Source organism: Mytilus galloprovincialis, chromosome 7 (genome assembly GCF_965363235.1).
Source record: "Mytilus galloprovincialis chromosome 7, xbMytGall1.hap1.1, whole genome shotgun sequence".
Classification (NCBI taxonomy): Eukaryota; Metazoa; Mollusca; class Bivalvia; order Mytilida; family Mytilidae; genus Mytilus; species Mytilus galloprovincialis.
This window is the reverse complement of record NC_134844.1, coordinates 32,902,937-32,924,992: the sequence shown is the minus strand read 5'-3', so window position 1 is coordinate 32,924,992 and position 22,056 is coordinate 32,902,937. Positions and strand designations below refer to the sequence as shown.

General features: G+C 32.2%; 1 protein-coding gene across 2 annotated transcripts; it reads left to right on the top strand.

Moving 5' to 3' along the window:
• The first annotated feature begins 682 nt into the window (after window positions 1-682).
• LOC143082794 (excitatory amino acid transporter 1-like) lies at window positions 683-14,512 on the top strand. Of its 2 annotated transcripts, XM_076258650.1 has the most exons (11): window positions 687-898; window positions 2,229-2,303; window positions 4,347-4,469; window positions 5,815-5,899; window positions 6,014-6,056; window positions 7,585-7,708; window positions 9,109-9,235; window positions 10,729-10,962; window positions 12,921-13,115; window positions 13,555-13,689; window positions 14,330-14,512. In XM_076258650.1, the coding sequence occupies exons 1-11, from the start codon at window positions 763-765 to the stop codon at window positions 14,466-14,468; spliced, it is 1,416 nt and encodes a 471-aa protein (XP_076114765.1). In that variant the 5' UTR covers window positions 687-762; the 3' UTR covers window positions 14,469-14,512. The 2 variants fall into 2 exon arrangements, 1 of the variants encoding a protein (XP_076114765.1); XR_012980472.1 differs by lacking the exons at window positions 9,109-9,235; window positions 13,555-13,689; window positions 14,330-14,512 and adding an exon at window positions 11,724-11,836 and having other exon boundaries at window positions 683-898; window positions 12,921-13,053.
• Window positions 14,513-22,056: the final 7,544 nt, after the last annotated feature.

Here is a 22,056-nt window from a genome sequence, read left to right as displayed (position 1 = left end):
TTCTATTTCAGCAGAATTTTGAGTATATTTACTAAGTCGGAAAAACAATGTACGACAAGCTCTTTTATGCATGGCTTTAAATAAGAAACAAAAATAACATAAAAAGCAGCATGCTATTATTCTATATTTTGGAGCAAAACCTTCGTAGAGTTTTTTTTAAATATCAATCGTCTCTTTCCGCAAACATTTTATATAACGTACATTTTTTTGATAACTTGCTATAATGAAAAAATGAATAACTTTAAGATAAATGAAGTAATGCTCATAATCATAATAGAAAAAAAAGACAAAAAAGGAACACTATAAGTCTACAAACGTACATAATACACAAGAAGTGAATAAAGAATTGTCTCTGACTCTCTTTTTACGAAAAATCTGGTCTTAACACTGAATTATTTAGACTTCTTATGCAAATATGTATAAATAGTATGTATATACAATACAATACGTAAACGCTAAAAAAAATCATATGCATTGAATGCTTCTAAATAATTGAATATCAAAATTAAAATTTAAAAATCAATTTGACATTAAAAGAGGTCTTATAGAAAGAGAGGGAAATACGATCATCTTTGTATAACAAACGACATATTCATTCAACTAAATGTAATATTGATTTATAAAACAATTTTAGATTACATTATTGTTTGTCAGATCAATACCTACATTTTTTATTCATAATACACACAGCGTCGTTAGTGTTTATTTTTAGCTTCCGCGTGTAGTGCTGATAGTGTAATATGTTGATATCTGTTGTCTAAGATGGCACAAAGTTGTAAGCAATGTTTGAATACTAATTTATTAGTAATTCTTACGTTACTTGGTGGAGCCGTTGGTTTATCTGTGGGATTTTCTTTAAGGAAATGGACATTAACAAAAGATACTCTACTATGGATAGGTAAATACATGTCATTATAATATTAAATCATATTTGTCTTTTCTAATTGTTATATATATACAGTGTATGGATTATTTGTCAATGAATGCTTTAAATAATAAATACCAATTGTAAGACACATTCAGTCTATGAAAATTAATTCCGAAAAGACAATAAAATTATTTCATTGAAAAGATGTACAAACACGAGTTCTACATGTGTTCGGGTGCCATAGTATACATGTATGCTATATAGAATAACATTACTAGATAGTAAAGTGCTTGATAACGCATAGGTGTTGTATCAAATTACCGTTATGTACTGAAAGAAGAAATTTCTATTGTTCATGACCCCAGTATTTAAATAAAATTTTGTGTACGGTTTATAAATGGTAACATTTCTTTTTTTGGTAAAAGTGTTTGCACATCGTAATGTTAAGGTTGTACAATTATATAAATACAGTCATGTACATGCAACTTAATTGTCGGCAACTCATCCTGCAATATCAATGACCTATTGAATTCAAAAGGGGAATGGGGATAGAGGGCGTACGTCACCTTTTGATGGGTAAATGTATCATTTTTTAGTATCAAATTGATCATTAAACTCTTCATTCGTTTTCTGGAATTACGACCGCTTTCAAAAATCTTGCATCCGCCCTTAGAGGGTATTGCTTAATCAGAATATAAGTCCCCTAAGACGTAGATATAAGAAAATGTGGTATGAGTGCCAATGAGACAACTCTCCATTCAAGTCACAATTTGTAAAAGTAAACCACTATAGGTCAAAGTAAGGTCTTCAACACGGAGCATTGGCTCACACCAAACAGCAAGCTATAAAGGGCTCCAAAAATGACTAGTGTAAAACCATTCAAACTAGAAAAACAACCGTCTAATCTATATTAAAAACGAGAAACGAGAAACACTTATGGACCACATCAACAAATGACATTTACTGAACATCAGGTTCCTGGCTTAGGACAGGTGCAAACAATTGAAGGGGGGTTAACTTTAGACGTTTTAATAAGTATCAACCTTCACCCTTATCTGAAACAATAGTGTAACATCACAAAATAGAAAGACACACTATAAATTATCAATTAAAATGGCTTTACTCAATCAAAAGACATTTTAAACAGTTTGGATATATAGACAATAACTGTTTAGTGTCTTTAAATTTCAGCTGTATTTGTACGAGGATAAGAAACGGGTGCAATGCGATGTTATCCATTCATTTTATGTTTTTCAGCATTTGGTATTGTTATTTGATTAGGGACTTTCCTTTTGAATTTTCCTCGGAGTTCAGTATTTTTGTGATTTTAATTTTTAGTATTTAATGAAATTCTATTCAGGAATACTGGGAGAAATGTACATTCGTATGCTGAAAATGATGATTGTTCCTTTGATGGTTTCCTCAATAATTACAGGTAAGTAATCTTTCATGATTTCCTGTTCCATTCTGATTTTGAAAAATAAAAAAAAACGTTAACAGAGAACAAGCAAAACCGTGCATCGAAGAAGAAGACAACGAAACGTGCTAACTAATAGATATAAGCACAACACATTTAAAAAGAACGATAACTTAGAAAATTGAGATTTGAGTTCTTAAATATTTAAACTATGATGACACTCTGTCCATTACATTTGCAAAATGAAAACAAAAGAGTCTCACTACCAAGAACAACTCATCCATTCCAATATTTATTTGAACTACCATTTCCATCTACGGTACTATATTTATATCACCTTAATGCGTAATTTGCCATTAGAATTCTGAACTACGAAGTTGTTTAATCTTTCCTAATTTAGCATTAAGCAAACTAAAACATGTTTGAACCAAAGGCTAAGTAAACCGATTTCAACCGAACCCGGAATAAAGAAAAAACTTGACAAATGCTAGCCCTGAATTCGAAATTTTTAGTCTTTTAGTCTAAACCGAAATGTGTATAAACTTAACCTGGACAATCTTAAAAAATGTTTTACTCGAACTCTAAGTAAACTAAAAACCTGACTATCGTAAAATAACCATGAGTAAATCAGACCCCTATCTTTACTTAACCATAAATGAACTCGAAACCGGCCTAAGCCGAACTACGAATAAGTTAAAAACCTGTTTAAATCAAACCCCGAGATAACCAGAAATCTGTCTAAATCAAAACCCGAGATAATCAGAAATCTGTCTAAATCAAACCCCGAGATAACCAGAAATCTGTCTAAATCAAAACCCGACAAAATCAATAATCTCTTTAAATCAAACACCGAGGAAATCAGAAATCTGTCTAAATTAAACACCGAGGAAATCAGAAATCTTTATAAACCAACCGTGAATAAACAAGAAACCCATGTTAATCAGTACACACCTAAAATTTAAACCAAGCCATAAGTACACCAGAAAACTGTATAAGCGAAACATTAAATACACAAGAACCTGTCTAAACCAAATCCTGAGTACACCAAAATCCTGTCGAAACCAAACCATGAGTAAATCGTAAATCTGTCAAAACTAAACCGTGAGTAAATCAGAAACCTGTCTTAACCAAGCCATGAATACACAAGAGACCTGTATAAACGAAACCCTTACTATATTAAACACCATTCTTGACCTAACCCTGAGTACACCATATCAATGTCTAAACCAGATCCTGAGTTCAACTCTGAGTACACGAGAAACCTGTCTAAACCAAACACTGACTACACCAGAAACCTGTCTAAACAAAACACTGAGTAAACCAGAAACATGTAACCAAATCTTGAGTAAGCTAGAAAACTGTTTTTTTTTTTTTATCTTGGATATGAAGAAAATTGATAAATATCGACCAGTAAATCGAATATCTTTCTTATCTGAACAAACGTATTTCATTGTGAGTCGCTACATTTTCACAGTACGTTCAATGTATTTTTAAACGACTCGGTGTGGTATTATATTCTTAGGGAATATGAAATTTTAACTGATGTATTTGATGGGATTCGATTATCCTTGAGACTAAGATTTTCTTTTATTTACTTGACAATATATTTATAACTAAAGGCAACACTATATTATATAGGACAGTTCTATTTACAGAATTACACTAAAAGTTGGGAAACAAGTAGATCTTGATGTTATGCACCTGTACTGTAATACACTTAATTTGGGTGTTGACGCAGTACAGTTATTATGCATTTTCATAGCCTGCCTAAGATTGTTATCCCCCACCTACGATAGTATAGGGGCATTATATTTCTGGTCTGTGCGTCCGTTCGTTCGTCTGTCCGTCTGTCCCAAATCAGGTTAAAGTTTTTGGTCAAGGTAGTTTTTGATGAAGTTGAAGTCCAAACAACCTGAAACTTAGTACACATGTTCCCTATGATATGATCTTTCTGATTTGAAAATTAGATTTTACTGAACATATAAAATGATAGTGCGAGTGGGGCATCTTTGTACTATGAACTATAACAACTTTCTTTGTGTTCTTTTTTTATATTTCTAGCAACAGCATCCCTCGACTTGAAAGCCAATGGTAAAATAAGCGCGGTCTGTTTGATATTTACAATGGTGTGTAATTTTCTGCCAAGTGTTTTAGGTTGCATCCTTTGTGTAATAATAGAACCAGGTAAACTATGCATATAAGTAAAGAAAATAGAATATTTAAATAATGCGTTTTTTCATTGTCTTTTCATCAGCAAATAATGTGTAATTCTTAATTTGACAAAAAGAAGAAATCTATGATTTGATTAATTATTACAAATGTGATCATCTATGAACATTAGTAAATAAAAAAGGATATTTTGAAAGTGACTAAGGTGGTGTAATAAGTTCGATCATATTTGCAAAACTGTTGAATATTAATAAAAGGTACTATAAAAAAGATGTGATATGATTGCCAATGAGACAGCTGTTCACAAGAGACCAAAATGACACAGTCATTAACAACTATAGGTCACCGGTTTGAGGTACAACAATCATATGTTTGATATACCTTAAATTCCCCCTCGATTACATTTTGCATTTGCTTGTCATTTTGGTTTCTCGATTGTGAAGAATGGTTTACGTGCAAATTTAATTAAGTCAGTCAATAATGATAAAGAAATTTAACATGTTTAACAAAGCAAATGAGAGTAATGATTTATTTTCCAAAGTTATGGGGAGGGTTTGGTACCCAGATATATGTTTAAATCCGCAACAATTATGTACGTGCCTGTCCAAAGTTAGCCACCTGTCATTCAGTTGTTGCCGTTTATAGATGTAAGAAGATGTAGTATGAGTACAAGTGAGAAAATTCTCCATCCAAGTAACCAATAGTTAAAGTAAACCATTTTGGATCTAAGGACGGTCTTAAACACGGAGCCTTGGATCACACCGAACAGCAAGCTATAAAGAGCCCCCAGAAATAACTAGTGTAAAACCATTCAAACGGGAAACCCAACTGTCTAATCTATATAAAAATTGAGAAACGAGAACCATTTATGTAACACATCAAGTGTTAAACATCAGATTTCAGACTTAGAGCAAGTACAAACAAACTCATCGGGTTTAAACGTTTTAATAGGTACTAACCTTTAACTTTACATGACATAATAGTGTAATATCACAACATAGAAGGACACTGTATATCATATTTGTTTTTCATTTCTTGTTTTGTTCATAGATCGAGTCGTTATTTTGCTCATTCATTATCAAACTGTTTTACATTTGTCATTACATGTATACGGTCCGTTACAAAATGTTATGAGGTATGTGTTTTGCTCCTTGTTAAAGGCCATACGGTGACCTATGGTTGCTAACTTTTTGATCTTCTTCGTCAATGTGGTTTGGTTGTCAATAAGACAACTCTCCACCAAAGACTCATTTGGTGGCGAGTTGTCTTATTGACAACCATACCATATCTAAGTAGTATAAAATATGCATATTGATATTTGTATAAGACTTAAATGATTAAATTTGATCATGTGTTGTAGGAAAAAGTGTCCATATATCAAAGGAATTTGCAACTGTTCACGGTCAAAGTACAGAAACACAGGATATATTTGCCGATCTTTTAAGGTATACTTACTTAGTTCAAGATGGTCAATATGTGATCCAAATGCATTTTCCCGCGATTTTTTATTTAATTTATTCTTTAATTTCATATATATGATACTGTTTTTCTTTCCACAGAAATGTGTTTCCTGACAATCTTATTGTATCGACATTTGAACAGGTGAGAATTTTTTTCAGGTATATTGTTTGTTATAATATTTTCATAATACATACCTTGTAGTATATGCAGTTAGAACACTAAACAACTTCTAGATATACGTAACCAGCTAACTAACTATATTTAAAACAAAGTCACTGGCAAGTCCCTTTGTGGCAAGTTTTGCTTATTTGTATTACATGGTAGTATAATCATCTGATGGTTGAAATGGGAAATAAACTATGTAAGATAACAATTTTCGAGAATAAGATCGAATATAAAAACTATAAAATGTTTTAAAGCATAACAGTCAAAAACCATAAACAGAACACTAAAAAAGTTCTGCATTTAGCTGGTGAGGTTATGATCGATCGTAAACAACAAACACTGTTTAAACAAAATTGAATATTATAGAGGAACTCTTTCAACAACTGGAGCACAGACAATGATTTGTCCTGAAATTAACATTACAAAAAAGCCTTTTTAACATATTTATTTGGAAATGTACAATGAATGCCGATTCTTATCGTAATAGAAAATAAACTTGTCGACAATAGGATTGAGAATTGAGACTGGAAACGGTGAATGTGTCAAAAACACAAAATCCGACCAAAGATCAGAAAAAGGTTCAAAATCACCGATAGGTCTTCAACACATCGATAATATCCCGCAGCTGGAAGCTTGCTTCAGCTGGCACCTATTCAAGTGTAATGTATACTAGTTCATCGAAAATTAACGTAACGTTTAACTCCGAAACATAAAAAAGAACTAAAATAAATTACAAAAAAAACCCATACAAGACTAATAAAGGCCAGAGGTTTATGACATGGGACAGGCGAAAAAATGCAGAGTGGTTGGATATGGTTTGTAAAATCTTAACCCTCCCTATACCTCTAGTCAATGATGCATGAACAAACAAACCACAATACGTTCAAATGAAGAAACGAAAGAAGACGAAACGGATCACAAAACACAACACAACACGACCCATCCCAACAAAACAAGAATCAAACAATCACACGGTCCAGTTACTATGCTTCCTATCATTAGTTTAAACATATTTATTTATAGTGGATTGTGAACAAGTTTTGCAACTTATATTAATCCCTTTCCACTTTGCGGGTGCGAGTGCTGCCTTGTAGCGGCATTAGCCTGCTCTTTTTCGAAATCTACAAGGGTGTCTTTAACGTGCAAGAGATATGGTTCTCTCTTAACACGGGTCAGCCATTTATCGTCCCCGTCCGACGGACTATCATCGTTTCCTCAAGACCATACTCGCAAATGGTGTCAAGGGAGAGCCGAAAATTAATTCCCTGAAATTTTCATCCCAGACGGGAATCGAACCAGGAACCTTTGTGTTAGTAGTCCGATGCACTAACCACTACACCACGGCTCTCTTCCTATCATTAAAAAAGCATGTTCAAGTTGTGCAGTGTCGTATCGTACCTTTAGACATGACAAACTTTTCAAAATTGGTAAAAATATCTATAAAAATGAAACTAAAGCCTTGTGTCCCCTCTGCCCTAACTTTTCTTTATCTTGCTTTTTGAAGGCACACACAAAATACAGGATTGCTGAAAGAAATCTTAGTCTAGTCAAAAATGAATCAAGCTTTATAACAATTATTAAAGAAAAAGAAAAAATACTTGGGTCTGCAAATGGTACAAATATAATTGGTCAGTATGTTTAAAGATTTTAGATTTTAATGTATTTAGTTTTTTTCAAAATCGAAGCTCTATCGACAAATAATTGAATATTTCTAAAATGAAATAATTCACACAGACTGTTTCCAAATGTTAAAGTATTCATCTATTTCAGAAAGAAATGTATAATGCAAACAGGAAAATATTATGCAAGTTTAAGAATTGAACACGTACATAATGAAATGAAATTATTCATAATATATTGTAGTATTTGAAACATGAATATATACAGCACAACAAATAACCTTTGTCAGTGTCGATCATTTATCAAAAGCTAAATACCATTCAAGTATAACTACACCGTTAAACCCGTGAAATTAGAGTACAAAACTTCATCTACGAAAGGAAAAAAAAGTAATATGAGTACTTCAAATCAAAACAAAATTGAACCAATCATTTGCAAAAACTTAAAAACAAAAAGTGACAAAAAAAACAAAACAAAATCCTTTAAGGAATAAAAGAAGACCGATCTAAACGGGGGTTGGCAGACATACCGCCATACCGTGACCTAAATCCTGTATCATTTAGTCATTTGTTGAGAGATGTCTCATTTGCAATCATACCACATCTTCTACATATTTTTTTTCATATATCGGTATAAAAACTATTACCTTGTTTAATATTTTGCTATGGTTGTCGGTCTCGTTTTTCCATATAGTCAACAACCAATCCCTAGTAACGAAAAATTACAAGGCACAAGGATAATGACAATGACAAAAAAGTACCACTAGCAAATGTTCTGCATCAACGTCGCATAAATGATGTTTGTTAATTACAAAGGCTCAAACCAAACAATTTGAAATAAATGTAACAGTTTTACCGATGTTCTTATAATATATATCGAGAAAGAAGACAAAAATTAAGTAAAAAATGGAGAAAAACCCAACATAAAAACAAACGGTAAAAACAGGTACTCCATTAGGAGTGAGTGGATGTGTTTCGATAGGAAAGTTAGAGATGTATGAATACGTGTAAATGTTAGGAAGTATATGACCAAAAGGGACACAAAAAGAAAAGACAAGGTTTCTGAATTTGCTCCGATAATTAAAACATTACTGGTTTGATAAGTTGTGCTATATTTTTTTGATCTCTGAATTAATGAATGGTACCAAATCCAGTGAAGAACGGACAGTTAAGACCAATCAGGAAAAAAACTATATAGCTATTACAGACGACGAATACACAGTTGAATAAAAATAAATCATGATCAAGACGTATTATTGAATTCTAAATTTAACAAAAGCAACAGTTACTTCTTTTTTTTTCTTCAAAATACATGTATATGATTACTATTAAAAATTTGTAAAGGAACAAACCCATTCAATTACTGTTATCCGTTGAAACTGATATTATGTCTTACGATATGAATATAGGATTGATAATAGCAAGCAGTATATTTGGAATGGCAACCAGTGCAACAAAGGAACACGGAAAAGCCTTCTACAACTTCTTTACATCAGCTACCTTTGTCATTCTACAGATGTTGCGATGGCTTATTTGGTATTATATATGACTTTTTAACCGGATTTTTGTGACAAAAATGTCGGTTATTGATCTGGGGATGTACGGCGGGCGGGCGGCAATCAAATGTTGTCTGTGCATTAACTCATGAACCGTTCAACCAAAGCTTTTAAAATTTTATTATGTTATTACTGACAACTATACGAAGGTCAAGTTCAATAATGGCGATTTTGACTTTTACCGTTCAGGAGTTATGGTTCTTGAAAGATTGAAAAATGGAGTTTCCAGTCGTGTCCGTGCATTTACGCATGAACTGTTCTACCAAAGCTTCCCAAATTTTAATATGTTGTTACTGATGACAGAATGGAGGTCAAGTTCAATAATGACGATTTTGACTTTTACCGTTCAGGAGTTATGGTTTTTGAAAGAATGAAAAATGGAGTTTCCAGTCGTGTCCGTGCATTTATGCATGAACTGTTCTACCAAAGCTTCCGAAATTTTAATATGCTGTTACTGATGACAAAATGGAGGTCAAGTTCAATAATGACGATTTTGACTTTTACCGTTCAGGAGTTATGGTTCTTGAAAGATTGAAAAATGGTGTTTCCCGTCGTGTCCGTGCATTTTCTCATGAACCATTCAACCAAAGATTTTGAAATTTTAATATGTTGTTACTGATGACAAAATAGAGGTCAAGTTCAATAATGACGATTTTGACATTTACCGTTCATGAGTTATGGTTCTTGAAAGATCGTAAAATGGCGTTTCCATTCACGTTGTTGCATTTACTCATGAACCATTCAATCTAAGCTTTTCAAATTTTAATATGTTGATACTGATGACAAAATGGAGGTCAAATTTGATATTGACGATTTTTACTTTCACCATTCATCAGTAATGGTTCTTGTGATATTGCCAGGACACAAATAAATGTTAATAAATCCGGTTTGCTGTCGTTGTGACAGCCTCTTGTTATCAAATAGAAATTAATGATTTGATTATTATTTATGTCAACGTCATACAGAAAAAAAATATCCAGTAAATTTTCAAATAATTACTATAACGCATTTCGTGTGTTTATTTCTGGCGTTTGTATAGTAAGATCATAATTAATTGGTAAAGTTGATTCCAAAATAAACTGATCATCATATTTACATTAGCAACTATAACAAACAGGAAGGAAACGAACTTATATATATAAATCGTATATATTTTATATGTTTGTTTTCTAAATTTTATTTGCAGATTAAATATATAAAAACAACTATGTTAAAACAGAATATCGCAAAAAATCAATGCAAAGTCAAAGAAAGAAAAAAAAAAAAAAAACACTTTTAAAACGACCAGCATATGACGTTTTATATGCTTAGTAGCGTTCTAACCACAGCTCACATAAAGTAGAATAACTGATTGCATAATTATAATAATGCTTAATTTAGTGTTGACATATTAAACAATTATGAATGTAGATGGTGACAAATTTAATAAATGTATTAGTTAGCAAACATGTTCATTTAATTTTTATCATGAAGGTTTACACCTGTTGGAGTAGCTAGTCTTCTTGCAAGGACAATAGCAAGCTCGGCCGATACTAGTGACGAGTTCAGGCACTTGGGAATGTTTATAGCTACAGCCTTGCTTGGTTTTGCCTTATGGTCGTTAGCAGTTGTCCCATTGGTTTATTTTATCATATACAGAACAAATCCATTCCGTTTTCTCTTCACACTGGTCGAACCAGTCTTAATAACTTTTGCAACAAGTAGCACGTAAGTATGTACCGCTGAATCTAGAAAAAAGTAAAATAATAAAAATACTGAATGAACTCAACACATGAAACGAATAGATAAAAACTGTCATATGCCTGACTTGGTACAGGCATTATCTTATGTAGAAAATGATCGATTTAACCTGGGTTTAAAGCTAGCTAAACCCATCACTTGGTGTTGTAGCTAGCTAAACCTCTCACTTGTAAAAAAAGTCTTATTTGAAACTTTTTCACAATGACAGGTTTAGTAAAGCCTGATAAGATTACAAATTGGAAATATATTTTCCCGTTATTTTACTTTTACTTCAACTGTTCAAATGTAGATACTAATATTATTACATCATACCATTTTAAAAACCCTTAATTTTGTTTCTATCATTTCATTTATCACTTTCTTTATGTGCTGTATTTGTTTGTGATCAACCATCTGCATATGTTTTTCTAAAAAAATTAAAAAAGCTTATTTCTCCAGGCACTATTATAATGTGTAGATAAAACAATCGTTTGATGAAAGACTTTATAACTGTGAATATGTATTATCATCATTACATATATATGGTATATTATTAGACATAAACAACAAGACAATTTTGATTTACGGACAATCTAGCCAATGTAGATGAGCTGATAAAATATCTATGCATATAAATGTCTTGATTTGTACATTAAAGAAAAATTAAAAAAGATTGTCTCTATCCGTTAGTAAATAACGGTGTTCCCTGAAGTAACCTCGATATTAAATAATGAAATTATTGTTATTAGATGAAAAGAATAATTTGGATGTACTGATGTACTGGTCATCTGCTTTAGTGTTTGATTAAGTCGTCAGATCAAGGGTCATTTTTTTGCGAGGTCGCACTCAATTGGACAAAGAGGTAATATTGTGAAATTAAACGCTAGATATTATTTTAGGTATGTGTGTGTCATTATCGTGCGGTCCTATAGATATTCGACATCTGCTTTTGTTATAATTGGAATTTCAACAATTTATAGTTCTTTATAACGTTGTAAGCGTTGCACACGTAGTACTCATATACGTTTTTTACGATTGTCCAGATGACTTTTCAACATCATTCAGGATATTCGCTTATTACTCTTTAAGCTTGTGTCACCCTTTTTGTTTAGTTCCTACACTTAGCCTTGCCAGTTTTTACCGATAGACGAAACGCGCGTCTGGCGTACTAAATTATAATACAGGTACCTTTGATAACTATTTAAACCACTGGGTCGATGCCACTGCTGATGGACGTTTCGTCCTCGAGGGTATCAGCAGCCCAGTAGTCAACATTTCGGTGTTGACATGAATATCAATAATGTGATCATTTTTATAAATTTCCTGTTTACAAAACTTAGAATTTTTCGAAAAACTAAGGATTTTCTTATCCCAGGCATAGATTACCTTAGCCGTATTGGGCAGTTTTGGAATTTTGGATCCTCCTTGCTCTTCAACTTTGTACTTGTTTGGCTTTATACATATTTTGATATGAGCGTCACTGATGAGTCTTATGTAGACGAAACGCGCGTCTGGCGTTCTAAATTATAAGTCTTGTACCTTTGATAACTATTTACCGATACAAGCAATTGATATTTTCCCAATATTCGGGAGATAGTTTCTCACAGAGGCTTTCATTTGGAATTCAATAAAAAGAAGGCTGTACGTACTGATGTACGGGGTAGTAAAACATTTTGATTAGGAGTGTTTCAAGCCAAAATGTCCGCCACTCTCAATATCATATACTTTTAAACGGCGGTTCAAGTTCTCGATCTTTAATTCGGTCGACCCTGGTTTCAGTTGTTTATGTTCTGAATGGGAGGGACAAACTTGTAAATGGCAAACAACACTCAATCAATCAACAATAACATTTAATCATTGAAGATGAATAGTATATCATATAACACTACCAATCAACACAGAAAAACAGATCAAAAAGATGATGCTTCTTTGTTGTTTTGTTTCAGAGCCATTGCTATGCCTGAAACATTGCACAGCTTGGAAGTGATTAACAAACTAGACAAAAGAGTTACCAGGTTTGTCGTGCCATTGTCAGCATCTATAGGTAGGAGTGGCACATGTCTTTATATCAGCATATCATGTTTGTTTGTTGTACAACTAGTAGGAATGGAACTAACATTTACAAGACTTGTCCTAGTATGGTAAGAAGTTGTATAGTAAAATGGCTCTCCATAAACATACAAATAAAAATAAAAACCCAATTATATTCTTTTAAAATGTTTTTTTTGACTTCCAAGAAAGGTTACGACCATTTGCCAGAATTTATAAATTGATAGATTGATTTGTATTTAGGTCTATCTGAGAACTGTTAGAGAATACGTATACGTAATCATATTAGGTATCAGTGATCAAACGGAATTTTATTGAATTTATTTATAATCTCCATTGCCTTAACGCATATAATAGCTAATAATGGTTATGTTAACACATATTAAAGGCAACCTGTATTTACCGATGTTCAAATATTTTAGAATGAAAAAAATATATCTGCTTACTTTATTGTCTAAAATAAGATTTGAATTGTTTCTAAATTTTTTAATGCATTTTTTTTTGTTTATGTTCGAAATCTTAATTTTGTAGTATTTTATCAACGATATCAGCATTAGCTAACCCACCAGTAACTGGTGCCAGTCTAGTCAATATAATCATCATACTAACAGCGTTAGATATACCACCAGAGGCTGCTTCCTTATTATATGCATTTGATTGGCTATTGTAAGTAATTTAATTGTAATAAGAGTAAGGATATGCGGCACGATTGCCAATGAGGCAACTACCAACCACAAAAGGGAAGGGATATAAACAACTACTAATCATAGACCGTTATGTGGCCTTCAACAGTAAACACCACAAAGTAAATAATAACCATGATAACGAACTCTAGCATACCATGAGGAACAATTCAAAAGTGAAACAAACTGCTACATTTATCCTAAAACCATTATTGGTTATTAATTATGACAAACATGCAGTAACCAACGTCATCAACTGCATCACAGGCTCCTGATTTAAGACAGTCACATAAACAATGTGACTTTATTAAATTTTTCAGTGAGGAAACATACGTTTTTGTTATTATAAGATATGAAATAAACTTATCGTTGATACCACATTAAAATTGGGTTGTCCAGACGTTTGGTCTACAAAAGACGCATCAGTTACAATGTATGCTCAAATAGAAAGAGTTTAAAGCAATATAAGGACTTAGGCGCCGAAGAAATCGAACGCCGAAAATCAAAACAGAAATCACTGTTTATTCACAGTCGTTTTCATATATGGTGTACACAATTCAAGTTGTTTTTGTCTATATTATTGTTTTATAGTTAACTTACTTATGATACATTTTATTTTGTAGAGACAGATGTAGATCAATAACTAATTTATTCTCACATGCTCTTTGTGTTGTTGTTACTTATGAACTAAGCAAATCGGCATTGTCTGAAGATAATCAAGAAGTCACAGAAAATATATTAAACACAGAGATAACAGTTTAAGTTATTGCTTTTTTTATTATTGAATAAAACAAAAATAATGAATACCTTTATATTTTCCTTTTATTTGAAGTCAAAATATCCATATAATAGTATAAAGTGCATCAGGATTTAATGTGATTTTTTAGCTTGCTTTAAGTCCGCAACCTTTGATGCTCTGGGATATCATAGGAAATAGAAAAATATACTTGTACATTGGAACTTTTAAAATAATATAAGCTTAAGACCAAATGTCACGTATATGGCAGTGAAGACAAAAACTATGTGAGAATCATCTGATGAAGTGATTAGTGATTTAGAGGGGGAAATAAATAGTGTGGAGAGATGCATAAGTCAGGATGTTTAAATCGAGGAAAACAAATTAAAGAGGTTATTTGAATATTATGTTACCGATTGTGGGGATAGCAGTAACTCCTGATAATTACGCATTTTTGTTTTACTTTACCTTTCTCATTCTTTATGTGTTGTATTAGTTTGTGACACAACATCCACATATTAATCTTTTTTAAAGTAAAAAGCTATCTTCCCTAGGCGTTTGATTATATGAACATATACAACTATGTTTTATGATAGGACAGACATACGTAGACCTACTTACTATGTGTTCTTATCAATGCATATATATGGGCAAAATGTTCGACATTATAACGCCTAGATTGTCAGATTAATTAGCCAATTTAGATGATTTAATAAGATACCAATGAATACATGGAAGTCATATACATAATATTTGTTCTTGTATAAAAATTATTATGTTATCTGAGGTCTTCTTTACCTTTAATTTGAGTAGGTTTGTAAGATTCAAGAATATTAATTAGAATGTAATGCTCATCTCCTGTGATGTTTCATAGGAAAGGTAGATAGGAAAAGGGTGTTTTTTCTAGGTCGTTCTCAATTGGCGTATCTTTTTTTTTTAAAGATTAAATCTCCATTGTGAATATTGTGACAGTAAAAAAATATATTTTTCTTTTACGTACTTTTTCCGTTTTTGTCTTGTGGTTCCGTTAGTGTTCAACATCTAATTTTATTGATAATTGAGGAAATCAACAACTTATATATATGTACTACAATTCAAGCGTCGCACATGCAGTAATCATATACGAAATTATATTTGTTCAAGTGCCTAAGGGTCATTGAAATATACCCAAAGTAGTTTTAACATATTTAAACAACGCAAACTACTGATGTTAATGCATCACATTTTTATAGGAAAATATTAAATAGTTTTGATAGATTTTAACAAGTAGAATAACTTTTGTCTGATGATGTAACTGTATTTCCGGTTATATTTAGTGAAAGGTGATGGAAGAACCAAAAATAGGTCTGTAGTTTTATACATCTGCCACTTAGAGCAGGTATATAGGGATTTACAAGTCCGTCCGTTCCTGCAGATGATAATTAAAGGACCCCTTGACCAAATCGTTTGAAATTTTAATAATGCAAAGGACCATAGCATACAAGTACAATTGGACAGTTTTGACATGTACTTTCCGAACGCATGCAATTTATAAAGTATTGTTTTTAATTTTTCGTACTTTAACATGCAGTTGGGTTTGCATCGGTTTCCAGATGATCTTTAACCTTTTTTCTTAAAAAAGAGAGGCGAAAAATACCAGAGGGATATTCAGACTCATAGATCAAAGATAAACTGACAATGCCATGTCTTACAAATAATATTACACAAGACACAACATAGAAACTAAAGATTAACAACACGAAACCCACAAAAAAAAAAAAAAAAAAAAAAAAAACTGGGGTGATCTCAGGTGTTCCGGAAGGGTAAGCAGATCCTGCTTAAATGATTTGAAACATCAGTACAATTTAATAGACCAAAAAATACAGATGTCGAACGTGATATGATGGTTTTACCATTTAATGTACTGTTGCCATTGTAGTGTTATATTTAACATTGCCATAAAAGCGCGAGGTTTGGCTAGCCACAAAATCATGTTCAATCAAACTTTTTTTTCTTAAAATGTCATGTACAAGTTTTCCCCCTTTCCCTTATTCCAAAAATGATCTCAATTCAAAATTCTAATGGAGTTTGCAACAATAACTACTCATTTAAATACATAATAAAATATTAAAATATAAAATGTCATACAGTCATGGTTCAAATTAAAATTAATTAATAGTAACTTCTAAATAAATAAATGGGGAATGTGTCCAAAAGGACACAGATGATGCCCCCCTAAGCATATAACGTTATAAAGGGACACAACTCAAGAACTGTAAAAGTAAAGTTGCCAAAAATTGAACTTAAACTGAGTTTAGAGGTTATAAGCATTATATACACATTTCATTAAGTTAAGTTGAGAAAAACTTAAGTTAAGTGAACAGAAACTACAAAAATCTTCAATCTTTCCACTTGTAAAGGGGCATAATCCTAAAATGGTAATCAAAGTGATTGTAATTACTGAATGGTGAAGATTGCTTTAATTTATCAGTTGGTAGGAAAGTGAATATTCCATTGTATATTGTATATAGCACTGATTTAAGTTCATTCAACTTCTATTCTGGACAAAGAAAGATAACTCCAATTTTCAAAGAAGATTATATAAAGCATTGGTTTAAGCTGATTCAACAACCATTCTAGATAAAGAAAGATCACTCCAATTTATTGACTTGAAACTACAGAAATGCTTGTTTTTGGCCCTTTATTCCTAGACTGTTTGCCCCATAACCCTTCAAATATATCTCAACCTTCTACTTATGGTATTAAACATTGTGGTACAATTTCAGAACAATTGAAATACTTTTACACAACTTATTGTTCTGACACTAGATAAATGCTATTTTTGGGACCCTAATTCCTTAACCTTCGGGACCATAACCTACAAAATCAATCCCAAGCTTCCTTTTGTGGTTATAAACATTGTGTTAAAATTTTATTGATTTCTGTTTACTTATTCTAAAGTTATTATCCGGAAACCGTCCGTCTTTGGACGACGCGGACGACGACGACGACGACACCGACGACGACATGATACCAATTTACGACCGCAAATTATTTTGCGGTCGTATAAAAACAAGACTTTACCCAGTATTGAAATCATAAACATTTGAATAGGTCACCACTTGTTAATTCAACACTAAAGGAGTCGTACATAGTGTTGATCATGGCATTTAAAATTAACAACTTATGATTATTAATCATTAAAAAACACCAAATAAAGATTTAGCAACACGAACCCCTCTTAAACCAGATATGAACGTGTTCTGCGTGATCGATACCAGCTCTACATGTGGCATCCGACATGTTGCTCGTGCATGTAACAATCCGACGAAAAGTCTCATTTTGTTCTGTTGTAGAAAATGCTGGCTTCTATTGCAAAGGCAAAACTATAATTCTTTCAAAGATTTAATGAATTATTTGTGTTTTCTGGACACATTAGAAATATAATCGATATTATATTAATTAGGAGATAAGGTAAAAAATTTCAGAAACAACTGTTGGTCAATTTAAAGTCATCAACAATTGATGAAGTCCGAATATATAGTAAGATATAAAAGTCCCTGTCACGACAAAAAGTGAAATAATTAAAAAGAGAAAATCAACTGACTCATCAAACTCAACAGTTGCAGAAAAGCAAACATGGCAGAACAACTTCCGAATTTTATTCAAACGAATTTTGACATATACTCACGTAATGTGGTTATTGTTAAACATAGTGCGACCGCTCAAATCTCCATAACCTGTGATTTTAGTGTAACATCGCATAAGAGGAATAACAAGTAAAATATCAGTTAAAACTAGAGGCTCTAAAGAGTCTGTGTGCCCATCATAAACGAACATAATTTACAGAACGAAAATTGTTAAAAATTTACTATAAAGGGTAATAACTCCTTAAGGGGTTAATTGACCATTTTGATCATGCTGACTTATTTGTAGATCTTACTTTGCTGTACATCATTGCTGTTTTACAGTTTATCTCTATCTATAATACCCTTCAAGATAATAACCAAAAGCTGCGACATTTTCAGAAAATTACCAATTTCTGGGGCAGCAACCCAACAACAGGTTGTTTGATTCATCTGAAAATGTCAGGGCAGATAGATCTTGACCTGATAGGTCAAATTAACCACTGTTAGATTTGCTCTAAATGCTTTGGTTTCAGAGATATAAGCCAAAATCTACAGTTTACCCCTTTGTTCTATTTTTAGCCATGGCGGCCATCTTGGTTGGTTGGCCGGGTCACCAAACACATTTTTTAAACTAAATACCCCAATGATGATTGTGGCCAAGTTTGGTTAAATTTGTCCCAGCAGTTTCAGAGAAGATGATTTTTGTACAAGATAACAAAAATTGACAACAAAATTACAAAAATTGACTATAAAGGGCAATAACTCCTTAAGGGGTCAACTGACCATTTAAGTCAATTTTGACTTTTGTGTAGATCTTACTTTGCTGAAGGTTATTGCTGTTTACAGTTTATCTCTATCTATAATAATATTCACGATAACAACCAAAAACAGCAAAATTTCCTTAAAATTACAAATTCTGGGGCAGCAACCCAACAAGAGGTTGCCCAATTAATCTGAAAAGATAGATCTTGAACTGATAAACAATTTCACCCCATGTCAGATTTGCTCTAAATGCTTTGGTTTCAGAGATATAAGCCAAAATCTACATTTTACCCCTATGTTCTATTTTTAGCCATGGCGGCCATCTTGGTTGGTTATCCAGGTCACCAAACACATTTTTTAAACTAGATACCCCAATAATGATTGTGGCCAAGTTTGGTTAAATTTGTCCCAGTAGTTTCAGAGAAGATTTTTGTACCAGATAACAAAAATTGACAACAAAATTACAAAAATTGACTATAAAGGGCAATAACTCCTTAAGGGGTCAACTGATCATTTAGGTCAATTTTTGACGTTTTTGTAGATCTTACTTTGCTGAACATTATTGCTGTTTACAGTTTATCTCTATTTATAATAATATTCACGATAATAACCAAAAACAGCAAAATTAACTTTAAATTACAAATTCTGGGGCAGCAACCCAACAAGGGGTTGTCCAATTAATCTGGAAAGATAGATCTTGACCTGATAAACAATTTTACCCGATGTCAAATTTGCTCTAAATGCTTTGGTTTCAGGGATATAAGCCAAAATCTACATTTTACCCCTATGTTCTATTTTTAGCCATGGCGGCCATCTTGGTTGGTTGGCCTAGTCACCGGACACATTTTCAAAACTAGATACCCCAATGATGATTGTGGACAAGTTTAATTAAATTTGGCCCAGCAGTTTCAGAGAAGATTTTTGTAAAAGTTAACGACGACGGACGCCAGATGCCAAGTGATGAGAAAAGCTCACTTGGCCCTATGGGCCAGGTGAGCTATAAAGCATTACCTAGAACAAAAATCCTGATCTAAAACTCACAGTAATGGAAAGCTGGTTTAAAGCAAATTTCATCCAATAAACAAACTGTTTTCTAAGACTGAAATATAATCTAAATCGTCACCTTTTATGTAAAGCTCTTTTGGGAATGACAATATGTTATGTAGCATTCAGAGGATGGAATATTAACCTGCACACAGACAACACAGACAATGGAACAGGGGAATATAGTGACAATATGCAAGTTTCAATTATATTTATACCCAATATAGCGAGAGAGCAAACTTATTGAAAATATCAGAATCACTATAAAATTCCACATTTCTGTGTACAAATCTTTTCATCATACAGTATGCATACAAAAATGTTGACAAATCAACTAACAGTTTTAATATGAGAAATTACATTTATTGTGCATATTTTATTATGTTTATAATGATAATTAACAAAATATAATTGGTCTAGGTATAAAAATAGTAAAGTAACATGAGCACAGTCAGACAACATAACAACCTGTCTACTATTACCTCTTACCCAGTCAGAGAAATTAAATCTACTTAAAAAAATCTCTTTGTTTAATTCTCAATTGTTTGTTTTCTGATTTTCTTCCAGAGGAAATATTTCATAAACATTTATTTGAATACTAAACTTTGTGTGATATATCACATGCATCAATTTTGCAGGTGTAAAGATCATGCTTATTTTATTATGCAATATGTGCACTTTTCGTATATTCTAAAGAGATGAAAACTAAAAAAAAAGTCATATATTCATATTCATCAATCGAAATTTTTACAATACAAAATTTATATCATAAAATCAACTTTCAGACTTGAATATATTACTAGAACCATAAAAGTTTAAATCAATTTAGTTTTCTTTAATATTGCACTAAAGGTAATTGGAAATTTTAACTTTATCAAAAATACTTTTTTCTATCCCTTGACTGCAAAGTACAGAATTTACCAACAAGAAAATGTGTAAAGCATCACTTTGAATGCAAGAAAGCACTATAAAAAATACTATGACATAAAATAAAAGTTTGGGAAAAAAGCAGACAGACAGACAAGTTTGTTCAAAGATGTATCCCCACTGAAGTGGACAATATAACAATAACAATGAGGATAAATAGCTAAACACATTATAATTTTCAGACTAACAAAATATAGCTTTTATATTAACTGAAATAAATAACCTTCTCAGAAGATATATTTCCTAGGTTTTACATGGTTATTTTTGTTACCTATCAGCCCTGTCTAACCGCATGATTAACAAGAGGCTGTCACAACGACAGCAAACCGGATTTATTTACATTTATTTGTGTCCTGGCAATATCACAAGAACCATTACTGATGAATGGTGAAAGTGAAAATCATCAATATCAAATTTGACCTCCATTTTGTCATCAGTATCAATATTTTGAAATAATAATATTTGAAAAGCTTAGATTGAATGGTTCATGAGTAAATGCAACAACGTGAATGGAAACGCCATTTTACGATCTTTCAAGAACCATAACTCCTGAACAGTAAAAGTCAAAATCGTCATTATGGAACTTGACCTCTATTTTGTCATCAGTAACAACATATTAAAATTTCAAAAGCTTTGGTTGAATGGTTCATGAGAAAATGCACGGACACAACGGGAAACACCATTTTTCAATCTTTCAAGAACCATTACTCCTGAACGGTAAAAGTCAAAATCGTCATTATTGAACTTGACCTCCATTTTGTCATCAGTAACAGCATATTAAAATTTCGGAAGCTTTGGTAGAACAGTTCATGCATAAATGCACGGACACGACTGGAAACTCCATTTTTCAATCTTTCAAGAACCATAACTCCTGAACGGTAAAAGTCAAAATCATCATTATTGAACTTGACCTCCATTCTGTCATCAGTAACAACATATTAAAATTTGGGAAGCTTTGGTAGAACAGTTCATGAGTAAATGCACGGACACGACTGAAAACTCCATTTTTCAATCTTTCAAGATCCATAACTCCTGAACGGTAAAAGTCAAAATCGCCATTATTGAACTTGACCTCCGTATAGTTGTCAGTAATAACATATTAAAATTTTAAAAGCTTTGATTGAACGGTTCATGAGTTAATGCACGGACAACATTTGATTGCCGCCTTTCAAGAACCATAACTCCTGAACGGTAAAAGTCAAAATCGCCATTATTGAACTTGACCTTCGTATAGTTGTCAGTAATAACATATTAAAATTTTAAAAGCTTTGGT

Bases quoted from the DNA above. Each gene is read 5' to 3' on its own strand.
- LOC143082794 (XM_076258650.1), top strand. From the start codon at position 763: ATGGCACAAAGTTGTAAGCAATGTTTGAATACTAATTTATTAGTAATT. The intron at 10,963-12,920 runs GTAAGTATGTAC...GTTTTGTTTCAG, and splicing joins ACTTTTGCAACAAGTAGCAC to AGCCATTGCTATGCCTGAAA. The intron at 13,116-13,554 runs GTAAGAAGTTGT...TTAATTTTGTAG, and splicing joins ACAAGACTTGTCCTAGTATG to TATTTTATCAACGATATCAG.